The following is an 18,621-nucleotide window of genomic DNA, read 5'->3' on the forward strand; positions in this document are numbered from 1 at the left end:
AAGGGAGCCGCAAGTGGATCATGGAAGGGCCAAGCCCTCCTGACACCCCATGGCCCTTATTTACGACGATTATATTAATTGTAGTATCAATTTTCAAACTAGGACTCTATTGCAAAAAGACCATCTTCAACATGCAGACTTAGTGTTCCTTGATTTAGTAATGAGCGCGAGTGGTGCTCGCATAAAGTGCTCAGTTCGACCAAGTGTTGCTTGATTTTTTAATGAGCGCGAGTGGTGCTCGCATAAAGTGCTCAGTGCGACCAAGTGTTGCTTGATTTTGAAATGAGCGCGAGTGGTGCTCGCTTAAAGTGCTCAGTTCGACCAAGTGTTGCTTGATTTTTTAATGAGCGCGAGTGGTGCTCGCATAAAGTGCTCAGTGCGACCAAGTGTTGCTTGATTTTGAAATGAGCGCGAGTGGTGCTCGCATAAAGTGCTCAGTTCGACCAAGTGTTGCTTGATTTTTTAATGAGCGCGAGTGGTGCTCGCATAAAGTGCTCAGTGCAACTTAGCGTTGCTTGATTTTGAAATAAGCGCAAGTGGTGCTCGCATAAAGTGCTCAGTTCGACCAAGTGTTGCTTGATTTTGTAATGAGCGCGAGTGGTGCTCGCATAAAGTGCTCAGTGCGACCAATTGTTGCTTGATTTTGTAATGAGCGCGAGTGGTGCTCGCTTAAAGTGCTCAGTTCGACCAAGTGTTGCTTGATTTTTTAATGAGCGCGAGTGGTGCTCGCATAAAGTGCTCAGTGCAACTTAGCGTTGCTTGATTTTGAAATAAGCGCAAGTGGTGCTCGCATGAAGTGCTCAGTGCGACCAAGTGTTGTTTGATTTTTCAATGAGCGCGAGTGGTGCTCGCATAAAGTGCTCAGTGCGACCAAGTGTTGCTTGATTTTGTAATGAGCGCGAGTGGTGCTCGCATAAAGTGCTCAGTTCGACCAAGTGTTGCTTGATTTTGTAATGATCGCGAGTGGTCCTCGCATGAAGTGCTCAGTTCGACCAAGTGTTGCTTGATTTTTTAATGAGCGCGAGTGGTGCTTTAGGTGCTGTTTTGAGATCTTTATAACGTATATTTATTATATTGTTTATTTATCAGTTATCTATATATTCATTAATCACCTCAACCATAGATATAATTATCAAGATGTTGGGCTCAGTGCAAATTAGTACTCATTTTACGGTTCCATTAGAACAAACTGCTGGTACCCAAAAGTTTTACGAAATCGACTTACCCCTTGCATTCCAAACGTTTTCTCTCAATTTTTCGCCCCTTGGTTTTTCGTTACTTAGTAACGAGGTCATCACCAATCAACAGAAAAAAGAATGTTTGTTTTCCTAGTTTTACTTTCGCAACTGAACCCGTTTGAAGAAAAAGGAGACTGCTGCTGAATATAAATATTTAATCTGACATATATTTTATTCAACATACATATTAATAATGCTTTTGTTCTGTTTTAGACCGATGTACTCCATTTTGATGCTTTTAGAATAAATGATAGTTTCAATAGATCAAGCTGGGACCATTGATTATACGATTATTAGGATAAATTTACATATTCGTTAATGATCGTCGACTGCTGGTAATTATGCCTTGTGCTGCAAAAAAGTTGGATTAAATGCAAGAATCAGTCTTTTTAACAGTTCGGTCCACAACGCACATTGTTACTAATGTGAATATCCCCGTATTTCCATCTGTTTTTCTTATCTTTGGCGTCAAAGCTGAATGTGAAGAACGACGTTTATTCCATGTAGAAACGCCGGGAACACAATGGCTTTTTGGATTTCAATTGGATTTCTTCTGACTATCGGAATTCTATTCTCTCAGATAATGCGTTTTAATTACCCTAAAATTGCTCTATGAATTCATCCAAAAGCTCCGTCATTTCCAAATAACATTTGGAAATTGAGTCCATAATAAATGACTATTGAGACTAAAATTTTACGGCAGTTTATATGTAAGTTAAACCTAGCTTATGAAATGGTCTGCTGGATCTATTTGGAAAAGCGCCGAATAGTGCATTAATTCCGCAAAATTGTAATAATATTGCCATGAGGATCCAACATATGTGGGGATACAAATTAAAAAAATCGAGGTGGATGGATCGAGAATACCACCCAAAACCCATTGCTTTTGGCATATTTTACAACTGATTTCCCGCTACTAAAATATCACAAGAACATCTTGACAAAGCCAGGATTTTTTTTTTAACATTATATTTTACGGTTACCCGAGGATAATTTGCAGTACCGATTATTCGTGACCCCGTTATCGGTTATCGTAGGAAACTCATTATGTGCTGGAGTGAGGATGATTTTCTAGACGGGATTCATAACCGTTGATCCCAGCCAATTCATATTAGACGACAAAAAAGTGCTAGAAGATAGCTGCTCTAGTGCGAATGATTAAGACAATTTTCGATGCGGGATCCAAAACCGTAGACTCCAAACCGTACAGTATGAGGTGGCAAGTGAGTGCTAAGGGAAAGTGGCCCCAATATTTCGAAACATTGGGACCGAGATTGTTGTAAAGTTGAAAGCTCGTCGTCGCTCTAGAATCTATAGTCCAAGCATTTCTTTTTTTCTCGTCGAATAGCAACTGCAACCATATCATCCAGTTACACATTTATTACGTATATTCACCTGAAAGTATATGAAATTGGATTAATTTTAAAAATATATAAAAAGTAAATCAAATTTAAAACGAATTTAAAATATTCCTTGCTTTGATTAGGCTTTGATCGGTGAAAGTTGTTTTTGTTTGCCGAAAAAAACAATTCGAAAATGTTGCTATGGAAGCAATGAAAAACTGTGTTCTAAAATATGACAAAAATAAATTACGTACTGGGTACCGATGACATTTCTGGGTACCGAGGATCGTTCATAGCCTATGAAACTGGAACCATGAAAAAATATCCAGTTTCATATTGCGCAGATTCCGCCTTATTAGACTCCTGCGCGAAAATTATTTGCGTGCATATTTTTCCCGTGTCACACACACAAATGAATTGACACTGTTTATTGTTTATTTGAGTAAACAAAAACATGTGTGTTTGATAAATAACAACAACAAAAAAACAATTACGAAGATAGTTTGAATGTATTGGAGTACACGCTAAAAATTTGAAGCAAAACGAAGTTGCGCCAGAGTCTAAAAATTGATGCAATGGGCAATATTGATTGTTGCCTCAACTATCTAAGGTATACTAAAATTGTTACCCGCATTTGATACTCGGTAGGTCTCACTTATATTTGGTACTTGAATATAATTTTGGATTTGGAATAACTACATTCCTATTTACAATTCACCCCTTGCTTTTAGAGGCATCAGTTTTTCATCTATGTTTACTTGCAGCCAGTACTAAAACATAGTTTTCGAATTTGTTGATCACTTATGTAATAAAATATGCGCCTTAATGTAGGAGTGTCTATTGTGGCAGACATTTCTGAACTCTACCGTGGTTCTCCTTAATGTATCTGCCCATTTAGGGTGAAAGGTTCTTGTTTAACAAATCCTAATTATTGGCAATTGATCTTTTTTTATGGCTACATAATTTTTTGGTCAGTTTTTGAGTATGTTGTGTTTATACTACCTTTCTGTTTTATGCTGGATTAGTGTTTTAGAATGTTACTTTCCATAACAAAACAAAACCTGAGAAGAGGGGGAATGTGTGGCAGTGAAATGGCACTGGGTTTTAAGTATGGAAAGGAAATATCCAATTGGCAATTGACAACGGAGAGCCACCAAAATATTAATCAAAGCAATCGTGGTAATTTGCAGTCAATCAAAATACACGTGGTGAACCATCGCAGTCAGAAGTGATAGTTTTCCGTCAGACTCCCGCTTGCCTATTCCCACAATAAGCTCCACAAACTTAAAATTCCTTCATTAAATTGCACACTGACCTTGGTGAAGTAGCATAAGTATGAAAAATATTATATCTATTCTTCTAACAAAATACGACTTCCTAATTCAAAAATTATAGTAATGCCCTGGTAGCTAATACTGCTCGGCAAAAAACTTCATTATTTAATAAAATTTGCATTATTTTAATTAATTTTTTTCCACCAAAATGAAGATTTATGTTCATATTTTTAATGGTTTTGCGTGAAAAGGTAAAAAAATGCCAATTTTACTAGATATATTAAATTATGTGCTTCGTGTGGCCAATACTGGAACATCTACCTGCTACATATCGTATATGTATACAGAGATGATAAGTGAGAGACTTGTTCATTCTCTTTAGCATTCAATCCCTGCTCTTTGCAATCCAAATTGTAATTGCTAACCAGATAAATGTAGAATTGCCTACATCAAGCTGCCTGTTGCTTAGAAGCAGTAAATAATTAATGAAAATATAGAATGGTGTTCATTTCTACTCGTTCATGGATGCCATACACGGTCCCTTTTCTCATGCTGGTCTCATGAAGGTGCGAATGTGTGAGGCTGTTGTGCGGGTAGCGATGATATGACACAAGTGTGCGTTCATTTCTCTGAACGTTCAATTGGAAAGAACAACAAAAATGATGCTCCTCAAAGAGGCACATTGAGACAAACCGTTTCTCCCAAAGAGAGCCACTCCTCATTTTTCCCACAACGAAGAGCATCTTTTTTATGTTTTGATCATATCCGTGATGTTTTGTTGCTCATTTTTGATGAACTTTTTTATTCTCATTGAGCTCATTATACGAGTAAATGCCAAGCCTGCCCATAATGCGCAATGTTGTTTTAAGGTCACTCCTGACGGAATCCAATTTTTAAAGTACTCGCGTTTTCAAGGGCACACCATTCGATACGGAAGCAACGTACAACCACAGAGAAACAGACGTCTCACTCTACACATGTTTCATCGTTCATCTTTTTAACGGTGGATTCAATTTTTTTGTAGGTGGTCGATCGGGCACTGATGGCGCTTCCATCAGTTTTGCTTGTGTTTGACGTTTGCCCACTACCGCCACCTGGTTACCGTTTGTCAACCTACGGTCCATTTAGCATTGGGCGGTAATGTTTCCGTGGCGATGATTTTGATTGCATTTTGTTCTAAGTGAGACGTCTGTTTCTCTGTGGTACAACTGTCATTTTTATTTTTCAGCTTTGCTGCGTCGCAGCATGCGTGAAAAAATAAAAATGACAGTTGTGCGTTGCTTCCGTATCGAATGGTGTGCCCTTGAAAACGCGAGTACTTTAAAAATTGGATTCCGTCAGGAGTGACCTTAAAATAACAAATCGAAAATACGTTTAATGTAAATGATTTCAATGGTTCTTCTTCTTCTTATTGACATTACATCCCCACACTGGGACAGAGCCGCCTCGCAGCTTAGTGTTTATTAAGCACTTCCACAGTTATTAACAGCGAGGTTTCTAAGCCAAGTTACCATTTTTGCATTCGTATATCATGAGGCAAACACGATGATACTTTTATGGAAGTCGAGACAATTTCCAATCCGAAAATTGCCTAGACCGTCACCGGGAATCGAACCCAGCCACCCTCAGCATGGTCTTGCTTTGTACCCGCGCGTCTTACCGCGGCTAACCGGACGGCTAAGGAGGGCCCACGATTTCAATGGTTATTTACGTTAAAAATATTTCCGACGTATCTAAAAAACGCCTTGCGCCTTTAAGAGCTAAGAGTGTCTTCTAATAGACGAATCCAAGTAAAAATAAGAAGAAGACACACGACGGTGTTAACTTTGACAGATCCTACAGCTTAGCATAGGGAGATCATTTTAAAATGCTTATAATAAATTCTAGACAAAATGTAATTAAAATCTGATTGATGTATGATACGGAAAAAGTTCCGAACTGTATGATAGATACATTTTTGGAAAATATCCAAAAAAAAATGAGATAAGCTTTCAGATATGTAATTCAGAACTTTTTCCGTACCGTACATCAATCAGATTTTAATTACATTTTGTCTAGAATTTATTATAACCATTTTAAAATGATCTCCCTATGCTGAGCTGTAGCTTCTGTCAAAGTTAACACCGTCGTGTGTCTTCTTCTTATTTTTACTTGGATTCGTCTATATTAGGGATCCTATAATGAGAGATATGCGAAAGCGGCCATTGTAAGCCAATCGAGCATTGAGAACTGTCAAAACGTGAGCCAAATGAACGTTGTTATTGTTGCAGATTGAGACGAGGTTGAAAGGTATTGAGATAGATTTTAAGAAAAGTTTCATCGAGTAAACAATTTGTTTTACTTTCGCGAGTGGAAGTAATCTAGTTTATGTATCGTGTTTCTCCTATTTGTATTGCACTTTTATTCTAGTGATAATGCTTATTTAAACACTGTTAGTGGACAGACAAACATATTCCAAATTGTTATCAAATGCAAAGTCATATACAAGCTTCAACATTTTACGCTGCGGCAAGTGCTGGAAGCGTTTGCTAACAAATGTAACAGCGTTGCTAAATCGTCTGGAAAAGTATTTGCATATCTCTCATTATAGGATCCCTAGTCTATATAGGTTTACATTTGGATGACAAATATTGTTACATTCAAAATTAATTGCCTATATGCCGGCTATTAAGCCACCCGGAGTGGAAATTAATTACTATGTCTGAAACTTGATTATGCATATGTACAACATGTGATAGATTTAGTTCAGAAAAGGACAATATTGCTTGAAATTCTGTTTTATGTCACGTACCGTAAAAAGAGGGCCGTAAATTGAAGTGACATCTAAAAAGTGCCGTAAAAAGAGGGTTCAGTGTAAAATCAAAAGTTTTGGGACAAAGACAAAGACAAATAAGCCTTTCAAATAAAATGTGAGACTGAAAACAGATGGTTTCAACCATGCCAAATCAGCGCTATGGTACGGAAACAGTGGGTTGTGATTCAGTCACTAAACCATAATGCTTTCGATGGAATGACAACATAGTTCACATTCCTTAGCAACCTCTCAATGCCTAATTGTGCCGAATTATGTCAAATTTCAACCAAACTTAAGATTTAGTGCATTGCATAATAACTAGATTAGAGTCATCTTCAAATCGACGTTCCCATTGATCACGACCAGTAAAACTTGCGTCTAACGTTTTCTACGCACACACAAATCTCTCCTCTCTTTTGTCTGATGGTTAATATTTCAGTAGAACAGCCTTTCCATACAGAAAGTCAAAAACGTTTAATCAAATTTGACTGCTGTAAGAATTGACACCTTCTGATCTACCTACATCTGTGGGATGGCTGTTGTATGTAGGAATTTACACCTTCTACACACCTCCACCTGGTACCAAAGTAAAACATGAACCTGATAAAAATTGCACCTAACCGCAAACCTGTTCTTAGCAGCGTCCAAACATTGTTGTAATGCATGAATCGCATCATAACAATCCACTGCCAACTAATCACCACCATTGTAAGTTCTCTGCAGACTGACCATCACCTTTCGATCACTGTTCGCTCTTTGGAAACTCACTCTCTGATAGCGGCCACGCTTCCATGGCAGTGCAACATGAGCGGCTGCTGTCCGGCGATGATTGCCGAATTGAAGATCTGTACGCGAATGCTCTTCTTGATGCGCGCAAACATCTCACTTGATGTCCAGCTTCCGCCCATCAGTAGTCGGTTGATGCTCTGGTCGTTCAGTTCGCATAACGTCGCTAGTCGGGGAGTGTGGTGTAATCGCGTCGTGCTCGTCAACTGCAAAACCGGTTGATTAAATTCTGTCAGTGAACCCCCGGTGGGCAGATCGGACACCGTTTCTATAACAGTTTGCGGAACTACGGTTCGATTGTCGGCTAAGCCTGACGGCCGAATCGATGGCACGGGCAGTGATCGAAAAACAATGATCTACGCATGCGAAAGGTGACGTCATTGAGGTTATAGCGGTTGATAGTTGACACTGATCGTTATATTAACTACAAAGAAGATTATTCGAAGGCACTGCTACCGAGAAGAAGCTAATCTGCCGTTGTGCTTTTTATTTTATTTCGGCTCAGCGGTGACCATTCCGCGAAGCCATCAACTAGTGTTGGTCGCGAGAGCGAGTTCTGCTGTACAACTTGCGCTGTTTACAAATGTGAAGATTCCGCATCGCTACTCCGCGATTGTAAACAAAATCAAAGAGCGGTAAAACCTGAATACGAGACCTACGAAGATGACGAGGATGATGATGACCTTAGGGAAACCCATCGGTGCCGGTTTGCTGCTACAGCTGTTTTTGACCGGTTGCACGCTGTTGGCCGCATCCGTGCATGGCCAAAGCCAGACTCTATACGGTAAGCATCGAGGAAGCCCCGGATTGGTGTAGTCTTCAGGAGGAACGCTTGATAAAATACTAAACTAGAGCGCGATAACAGTGACTATGCCGTTTAGTGTTAGCAAGCGCGTTGTTTGTGTGGTTGCCGTAATCTACAATGGTATAGCACCGACATGATAACCTCTCGATCCTGCATTCTGAAATCGGCGAGAAGCGATCTGTATAGAATGTGCAAATGAAGAGGAAGTGTATTCTGGTGAGATAGAATAAGGGTAATTTAGGAAGCGTTTTTTTAAATCATAATCAAGACTTTTGAAAAACAGAACTATTCATAGCCGAACAACCCACGCATTTTTTGGATATTTACTACAGTAGTAGTAGCAGCAAACCTCTGAGGAAGAATTGTAATTGTAATTTATTAACTATACGTGGACCTGTTACCTTTACATGAGGTCAAGGAAGAAAATAATTTTGAGTTGAGTAGAATAGGGCGAAAAGCCATTTTAGTAGTCTTTATGTTTACTACTCGACCATATACCAGCCTTATGGGCTGATTTTTTGCACATCATTAGACACCTATAGATGATGATCATGATCAGGTTTGCCTCATTTTTTGTGGATCAGAAACATATATACACGGAGATGCGAAACAACTCAAAATTAAGTCTTTTTCACTCAACTTGACAGCAAAGTGCAACCACTCAAAATTGAGTTTTTCAGCAAGAACTCAATTTTGAGTTATTTTGAAAAACCTTTGGTTGAGTGAATTTTACTTTTTGTCAAGGAGTCGACTTTGAGTGAAAAGTACTAAAAAAGCTGGTTTTCCATTGTAGCCAAATTTAAGCGAAAAGTTTGCTGGAATTTGTTTCGTATATTTTTATCAAAACCCAGAAATATCCACATGTTTATATTTATATTGTTTATCAGAATACCGTACAATGAGAAAAACATAAAGAATGGCAAATTATATTCTGAATTGATGATGTCCGCTGCTGCTGTCACGATGAAATACTTGGTAACGAAAGCTTTCGATCTGTAAAAGAGAAGAAACATTGGTGAATCAATCATGAGAAGAGACCATCGAAATTAATAGGATTATGCCACTAAAAGCAGATGACTAAATATTTCGAGGTTAGATAACGCTTTGTGGCCATGTAAAAAATAGTTTTGATAATGTTGTACTTACGTTGTGGAACGTGTGGCAGAATCAAACAGATATTTTGAGGGATTGTTTTCCTCATAAAGGTTGGTATCGTGTTCAAAAGAAATTTCTTTTTCTATCTCAATCACATGTTAAATTCCGTTCACTGAATCGGAAAAGTAAAGAATCGAAACAAAATTCTTACAACAGTATCCACATGAAAAGAACAAAAAACAAAATTGGCATTTGTAAGGTTCCCACGCAAAGTGATGGGAGCTGTCACTTTACTTTCGGAAAAATATTCTGCTCGATTATTCCGTAAGTAAAAGTGACAATTTGCTCCATGCAGATCAGTTGTCAAAATTCCTCTTGGTAATATTGAACAAAATTCCGTAACCTCTCTACTTTTTAAGTCGATACTGGCCTTAAAAGCGGAGATATCGTCCGCGTCTCCGTCGTTGATTGCTGGAAACTAGGTATTTCCTCCTAAAACTGTATGCAGAATAAATTATTATTTTATTTATTGATGAGGTATCGATTGTAACTCACGAGATAACTCACCTGTAGCGAAGGACTTTCCATGTTGTGCCATTGTAGGCCACTTTCAATTTAATCATCAAATTCAGTTGAATATTTCACATTTTAAAATCTTTACAAACGAATCAAGCGTCGTTGAATATGGTTGCAAGTGAATTTTCAGCCAAAATCAGGTGTAGCTCCAAAACTTCATTTTGGATAGTTCCGTATAAACAAAATAACTCAATAGGGAGTGTTGGGGGTAAACTTTGAAATTAAGTTAAAACCACCCATCAACCAAAACAAAATTGTATCCAAAATGAGAGTGTTGAGAAAGTACTTAAATTTGAGCACTTTTTATCTTGATTTTGGATAGTTTGGAATCACAGTGTAGGAAAGTTCCACTGAAGAGGGAACTCACATTGCAGAGCTGACCGACAACAATACTAGTGGGTGGCTTATAATAATGCCTCGGCATTATTTTTTTAACGTCATGCTGTCACTGGTGGAGTTAAGCTGAGGCACGTAACCCGCCAAATCAAGCATTTTCTCTTAAATTTAATTAGGATAAATCAGTACTTTGACACATTGCAGGCACACTGTATTTATGATTAATTAATATTGAGCGTCTTAGGTGAAATGTTACAGAGTTAAAATCTTCACTATTCCCACAGACAAACAGACATAACACTCGTCAAATTTCCATCATTCAAAGATTTACTGGTCGGTTCAAATAATCATTAGTTTGACGTTTGCTCACTACCGCCATCTGGTTCGTGATTTGGCCAACTAACTGAAATCAACAGATGTCGTTAGTGTTTGAATGACGATTAATTTGATAAGTGAATGTTCAATGTGTTATGTCTGTTTGTCTGTGCTATTCCATTTACTTCCACTATTATCGCTTTTGTTGTCGATAATAGACGACGAAACGAAATACGTATCTGTTGATACAAAGTGGTTATAGTGGAAGTAAATGAAATAATGAAGTCTTTTAATAACACTGCGTAACAAATTTTGCAAATTGTTCTCGCTTTAAGATTAAACCAAAAATTAATTGAGGTTTAGCCCCACCTAGGATCTGGTTAGCCCCCCCTAGAAAATTTAATGCTTTGCATATGAATTGCACATATCTAGCCCTCTTGTTGCATCTATTTGAAGAAGTTTTTGCACTCCGAGCAATTGTTATATTTTGCCATAGGAATGCTAAACACGATGAATATTGCATCAATGCCAGATTTAATTTTTTTATTTCCAAATTTTTAATTGAATGAAGAAAATTCAAGTTAAGGTGACTCGGGGAGGCCGTGTTATTTCTCATATCTTTCGTCTCTTTCTAGCATTATCACCTCGCAACTTTGGAGCGGCGTATTTCGGTTTTCAGATGTTTGATGTAACTGCAAAAGTATCAGCATGTAGATTGTGAGTAAGCACGCGCCGGTGGTACTGTTTCAAAATCATATTTGTTATAGAAATAAAGTTAAGCATTCAATGATGAAAATGATGACGATTTGATGATTGTTAGTGCTTCCCGTGTCACCCGAAATACTGAAAAACCTGTATTGTCTTGATATTGAGTAAACTTGGAATTTTGGACAAAATGTTTTAGTTTCAAATGGCATAGCATGCTTACTATTGCTTAGATTACCGTACAATTTTCAACAATTCCGGATTTTGCAATGGAGTTAATCAGCAATTGATCAATCCTCTAAGCTTACTTAGCTTAGACTGACTGTGCATATCAATGGTTGCTACTCCGTGATTGATCAGAACTGGTGCAATAGTGGTTGGGATTTACCATCTATTCTCGAAGTGCACGTTTCAGCAGTTCGCAAATGTTGATCAATAACGGCGCCGGCCAAGTCCTTACAGTCAGTTGGGGAAGGGAGGGAATGTTAATTTGTGGTTATTGTTGCTACTAGAGACCGAGAATACCTCTGCATCTCCACAATTACCACGGAAAGAAGTTTTGTTAGTTGGGTGGGGTAATCATTAACATAGATCGGGATTCACCCTGGAAAGCGATGTGACCTATGCAACCTCGTATGCAACATCTACGCAACAGTATTACCGTCGTTGTGCGGGGCCTCTTTTGACTTCAGGGGCCACTTTGGATTTTGGATTTTCTGAAAAAATTAAGCGAAAAAAAAATACCAAATTTGAAGCAGAAAATTAGCATCCAACTATCAACAAGACACCCGAATGGTAATAATGGCGATTTAAAAGTAATTTACGTTACAATTCTTGTTTTGAAATGTCCAAAATAGCCCCCGATTTGTCAAAAGAAGCCCCGTAGGACGGTAGCATTTTCTTAATTTGTTTAATTGTTCATCCTTCGCGAGAATAAACAATCAATCGCTCAAAGTGAGCGATTGTTCACTTGAATTTCGGATTAGGCGCCCGCGTCATCATATCTTTAACGTAAGGAAAGTAAAAAGCACCGGGAATAAAATTGAAAATATAGTAATATTTACGGCCGTTGAACCACATTGATAGTAATCGGAAAGCTAATGCCAATCAGCAACCCTTATTTTATCTCTATTTGAGGTTAAACAAGAATATTCAGCCAGATATAGGGTAAATTACTACTTGGGCCTATGGACCCCATTCCCGGCTCACTGCACAGAAAGCTAATGATTTATACTGTTTAGTAGCCGTAGGTTTATGATTCATCATTTTAAAAAAGTCTCCTATTTATCTCGCACAATACTTAATATTTTTCAACCATTTATTTCACTCCTAATCGATCCAATTATAGAAAATAAAAATGTAGATTTCAAACTTTTGCTCTTCGTTGCAACACCACTGAGCCGGAGTGATTCTTTCCATTTTTACGAAACGGTATCATCAAATAAACACCTACCTGAAAATCGTCACAGTGCTCGATACAACCATTGCTTCAGACTGTTTATCACCACACAATAATGCTAAACTCACGCACTTCAATCTTTTGTAATTGTTCGTATCACTATATTTTATATAAACATATTGGAATACATTTAAAAATGTATCCTCAAACCGAACAAAAAATCACCTCGGCCCAAGAACTTCTAGCTGTACAGTGCTGCCAAAAGGCCATAAGTCTTATTTTAGTATGAAAATAATCCTTCATCGTTAATAGGAAAACTGTCTAATACGTTGACGCTATCATGTTATTTATAATTCTCTCGATTTCAAAAGGTGGAAAAGATATAGTTTTTAAGTGTTTGGAAGAAATTTGGATGAGTAAATATATCTTCTCAACCAAATAAAAATGATTATGAATAATACCATCTGGCATCTTGTTGTCGTGGAACGTGCATATTTTTGTTTACGTCGCATTTTCTACCGTCCCGAGAGAGAGAATGAGAGTAAGATGTTGAGAGATTGAGTAAAATATTGCGTATGCCGAGGAGATTTGGGGTATGCCGGATAAGCAATCGCCTATGACTGAAATGAGTGCTGCACCATGTTAATTTAAATCAAATAAAAGCTTTTTCAAGCGGTGTTTAGCAAGAATAACTATTTTTGAAGCAGAGGTGAACCCTATCGCAATATTACACGGCCCACAAAATTCAGAAAAGTTGCTCCTAGTCATAAATATCAATTAAATAATGCAGTCGTGCGCATGTTAGGCCGGGAATGGGGTGAGAAACCCTATTTTGTTAATTTACGTTTATTTTACATGTCGTTTATTTTGCCTTACTATCGCGCGCGTGGGTGTGTGTTGTGTGACGTGACCAGTATCCTGGTATTAATCCTGATGTGCCGATTGACGCTCGTGTTGGGCTTGTGCACTTTGAGCGGCACACGTTCACTTCCCAGTCAACATAAAATCGTACATGGTTCAATACAAGATGCTAAATTGAAGACGATATACATACATGTTGCATGGAGCAGTACCTCTATCGCCTCCACTTCAGCATCCTACACGACACAATATACGTTCATGTGTTGACAGCTTTTCGTAGAGGTTTAACAGAGCCCACTGTCAAACCCCACCAGAAAATGCGTTAGTATCATACTTCGGAACATCATAGTAATCAAAAGTCTAACTCAGGTATAAGATATGTTAAAAATTATTGCCGGATGTAATCATTTCTAACATCAAATTAAATCTACATTTAATTCGCATCATATTCAATACAACGTTTTTTAATATAAATCGCAAATGGATCCCGAATGTTGCATACAACATTAGAAATAGTTCTGCAGAAAAAGCGTCAAATTTTTCCAAATTTCCAATACGATCAATGGAAATTGACACTTATTTTTAACATTCTCATAGCAGATTCTATTGTAGCCAAAGCAAGAAAATTTCACTACCGAGGTTTCTTTTTTCCACGGTTTGGTCTTAGTCGATACCCCACAAAAACACTTACACAAAAACTAAGGAAATCCAGATGGTATTCAAAAAGCTGTGAAAATTTATGTTTGAACCGAGAAATTAATGAATTTCATCCGCGTAAAAAACCTGAGTGTACCTAGTTGTTTCATTGATAACGTTCTTGCGCCCAGCTGCACTCCGACAAAAAAACAATGGCTGGCGCCGCCAGTGTTGAGAGTTACATTGGAAAAATTAGTTAAAATGTAGATAGAGAAACAACATTGGAACATGCTCACCGGTTTATCCTAGTTGATGTACATTTCGTTGGCATCTGCAGTCCGTAGAATTACTCAAATCTAGATTTTTCGCATTCAACAAGGAATTTGTTCTGTTACACTAAGTCTTGTAGTACGAAACTTTTTTTAAACATTAAACGACTATTAAACAAATAGAATTGAATATGCACCCACGTAATAAGCACCCACGTAATAAGCACCCGCGAAAGTTCTATAAGCCGAACACCAGCGAAAAAGACAGCAGAAAAATCCTGTCAATTTTAGTTTCACTTGTATCCACCATGACGGCCTACTCGCAATTGATCAATCCTCTAAGGTTTTAAAGTTGTTTAAAGTTTTGTGAGTAATTGTTAACTAAACCGAGCGTATGATCTTTAGCTTTCTAACTAAAACGAATCCTAAAAGATGCATTGAATTTTCGATTATCACGCTAGGCTTCTTAAGATTGGATAAAGGCTCAATAAAACATTCAGATCTAGAGGAATGGTAACTAAAATTTAAATAAGAAAGAACTTGTTTTGCTTTTCTAAGCTCTTATTATCGCCGCAGCAATATGAACAGTGAAAAGGTCTTAGTAGGCCCTCGAAGTTAGTTGGCTTACTATTGAGCAAATTTTCTCAGAGTGTAAATTTGATAATATGTGTTAAATTTGTTCCTAGGGGAACAGACGGCTTTGGCAGGTTTTGTTCTATTATTGGCAGGGGGCTTTTTGTCGACCGAATGAAATTTGGCCACAATATTCTTTGATATGGAAAGAATGTTTAGGCCAAATTTGAGCAAAATCAGTCATAAAAAACCCCCCTGCCAATAATAGAACAAAACCTGCCAAAGCCGTCATTCCCCCTATATGTTAATTTATTTATTTGTTAACTACATTGAAAAATAATAGTCGGGAAAGTTGTATTAGGAGGTAGATTTTTTTTAAATCATCCACGAATTTATTCTATCATGAGGTGAGTTTTTTTTGTGGTCAGATCACCGTTTGCAAGCTCGTAGGATTTTTCGGGCCATTAAATTGTAAGCCGGAGAAAAGAGTTTAAAGCCCCAAACGCAATACAACGGAACGGCGACGGAAACGGAAAATTTGACAGTTAGCCCATATGTATATTTTCTGTCAAATTTTCCGTTTCCGTCGCCGTTCCGTTGTATTGCGTTTGGGGCTTAACTAACTAATTTATTCAATATTTAATATATAAGGGATTCTAGGTATAATGCAAAATCTATAAAGCCTTCAAAAATCAGTGTCGTGCTTTCATTCCATTTGCGATGAACGAACCAATCAAGGTTTTCGGAAATGCCACGAGATTTCTAGATATTCTATTTCAGGGCTGAGCGTCGATGAATATCATTTGAGATGTTTCAGTCTTCCATGGATATCTGGTAGGCCGACTTACGAACAATATACGAGCGAAAATGATATTTTTTTTTTGTGGTATAGAAAATGTGATAAAAGTTAGCCCGACCTAGAATTTTTCATTAGTTACGCCAATGAATGTCAAAAATTATACAGAACATACCTTGATGAATGGTAAATATCCTGCTGACAATCGCCGGGGTATATTTTCTCCTCGATTTGTTTCCAAACTCATTTGAGAAACGTTGTTTTGTACCTATTTGTACTTCCAATGTCACACGACACGAACAACAAATTGAACATTTCAAAGTGCCTCATTATTTTTGGTTTAATAATAAGCTTCATAATTAGGCTGACCAGATCATTTCGGTGAAAAAACGGGATAAACGCGCTTGCAAAACGGGACATGTCAAAAAACCTTGTGATAAAATTCAAGAGCTGTGGAAATTGCAAAATTAATGGGCTTAATTTTCATTTCTCTTGTAAGAAATTAGAAATATTTTAGAAGGAATTATTCACGACCATAACTTTGTATTCTAAGCAGGCATTGCCATATCATCTGAGCACAGGATATCATATTTATTTGTGCAAAGATATTATCCTTAATCAAAGAGCATTCTGGAAAGATATTATCTTTTGAGCATTTGATGATGATCCTGATAGCCAGTGTGGTTCGGGGTTTGTTCAAGTTGCGAGGGCGTTGCTACAACAAAAGTAGTGAAAAAACTTTTCTCCATGGCGAACATTGCACTTTGTTTATTGAGCAGACAGATAACTAAGATCGATATCCCAGCATATCATCAGTATCTTTGCTCAGAAGATCGAATGATGGGATAAGTTGCAATGCCTGATTCTAAGTTAGTTGTGGAAAAATACTAAACTACAAATATTTCTCTCTTCAATGGAAAGCAGACAAAAAACCCCGAAGGAATATAAAAAATGTGAATTTTAATATTTTATTTTTATCTGCTCTTACACATGCATTAAGGTTTTGTTATTGACCAACCAATATCAAAAGCTTTTCCAATTCTGAACATTTAAAAATAACAAACAATAGCCAAAGTACCAATCTAATCAATTCACAGTCCTTTTCGATCGAAACTGATGCTTAATTACGCTTAAAGTAGCCTCACACTTCGGGAATATTGTTAATTGGTTTTGTCCCAAGTGTTCCCCGTGGGACTCATACAATTTCGTCGCGGAAAGGTAAAAAATCCTGGCTTATTGCCTGGTTTAAGCCTCGGAGATTTCCGCCGGAATGTATTTTAAATCGAGCCGAATTTCTTATTTTCATAACAGAATCCCATAAATCTCGTCCACACATATGGAAGCGAAATTAGCAGACAAGTTCCTGATGTGTGAAAGTACGAGCATACCTTAGATCTAGCCTATAATCCGATCAAATTTTCCCTCGGTTTGAAACTGCCTTAAACTCGATTTTGTTCAGTTGATTTATTATAAATTATTTGTTTCATGCCAAATGTAACAAATATATTAAGTGTCTATATCCACTTATAAACAGAAAATCAAAACTTTGTCTTAAGAACAAACTTTTGATTTACAAACAAATTTTTAGACCTGCCATGTTGTATGCTGTGCCAATATGGACTAGTTGCTGCAATACCAGAAAGAAGGCACTTCAGAGGATTCAAAATAAAATTCTGAAAATGATTCTGAAGTTGCCTTCGTGGTAATGAACAATGAACTTCATAGAATTTCTAATATTGAGACATTGCAACAAATGTCCAACAAAATAATTTCCAATTTTAGACAAAAAGCGTTGCAATCTTCTATTGCAACGATTAACTCCTTGTACCCTTAGTATAAAATAAGTAAAGATTAGTTTAAGTTGAAAACATTGTAATTCCTACATGGTTCAATTCAACCAGAGGAAAAATTCTAACTGCCAGAGGCAATTGAAATGTATTAATATTAACTAAAAATATAACAGACTTTGAATGATTCGAAAAGAATCAAATTATTGAACAACAGTACCTACTTCGGAAGATTTAAAACAGAATAATGTAAAACAAACTTAATCTGAAAATAAGAATATTTGTCCCTGTCGCTTCATTTATTTGACGTTGAGGCGTGACCTATTTTAAGGAAATACTTGTCTACCAAGTTACTTCTTCCGTTCAATCCACTGATGAAATTGGCCAAATTTTAATGCCTCCGGTATAAGCAAAAAAAAATCATTGGTTGTGTTAAAATCTCCCGGAGAAGCACCTGTTGTCGTGGCCCGTTTAAAAGCTTAAGAAAAGTCGATCAATAGAAAATACAAAACGGCATAGAAAGCGTGGTAAATCTCTCTAATCGGGACGAAAAAAACTTTCTATGTATGATCAATGCAGAATCAATGAAAAAACGGGACAAATTGAGAATTTTTCAGATTACGACGGGACAGCACAAAAAGGTCTAAAAAACGGGACTGTCCCGTTAAATACGGTACGTATGGTCAGCCTATTCATAATCAAATTTTTATAAAATGTTTTGTGTAATCAGTTAACTTGAAAACCGGAATGGAGAATTGGGGTACTAGCGAAGCTAGTTTTTTTCTCAAAGTTCATACGTTAAACCTAACTGCGATAGTGCACTATAGTGGTGCGCTATGAAGCGCTTAGCACATCACTACTAAAGTTAGGTTTAACCACTTTATACGGATTGTAAGAAAATCACAGTTTAGAATAGTTCCCCATTCCGTTTTTCCGAGTGTAAATGATATGTATGTAAATGTGCAGTAGGGTGGCTCAAATTAGTATGGGAAAAACTTTGTAATTTTTTTTTGATGGGCCGCCCTCTTTTTTG

General features: G+C 37.3%; 1 protein-coding gene across 2 annotated transcripts in view; it reads left to right on the top strand.

Annotated features, from left to right (window-relative positions):
* The window catches only part of LOC134206712 (serine protease persephone-like), a 56,717-nt gene that overhangs the window by 26,855 nt on the left and 11,241 nt on the right, over window positions 1–18,621 (top strand). Inside the window, exon 1 of one of the 2 annotated variants that reach the window (XM_062682438.1) lies at window positions 8,044–8,219. The exons of the other annotated variant lie outside the window; for it this stretch is intronic. Within the exon in view, the coding sequence (XP_062538422.1) occupies window positions 8,099–8,219 (121 nt within the window). The 5' untranslated portion in view covers window positions 8,044–8,098. Of the gene's footprint in view, window positions 1–8,043; window positions 8,220–18,621 lie in introns of those variants that run through there. 2 annotated transcript variants of the gene reach the window in all.

The sequence above is a fragment of the Armigeres subalbatus genome, chromosome 1, assembly GCF_024139115.2.
Source record: "Armigeres subalbatus isolate Guangzhou_Male chromosome 1, GZ_Asu_2, whole genome shotgun sequence".
NCBI classification, from domain to species: domain Eukaryota; kingdom Metazoa; phylum Arthropoda; class Insecta; order Diptera; family Culicidae; genus Armigeres; species Armigeres subalbatus.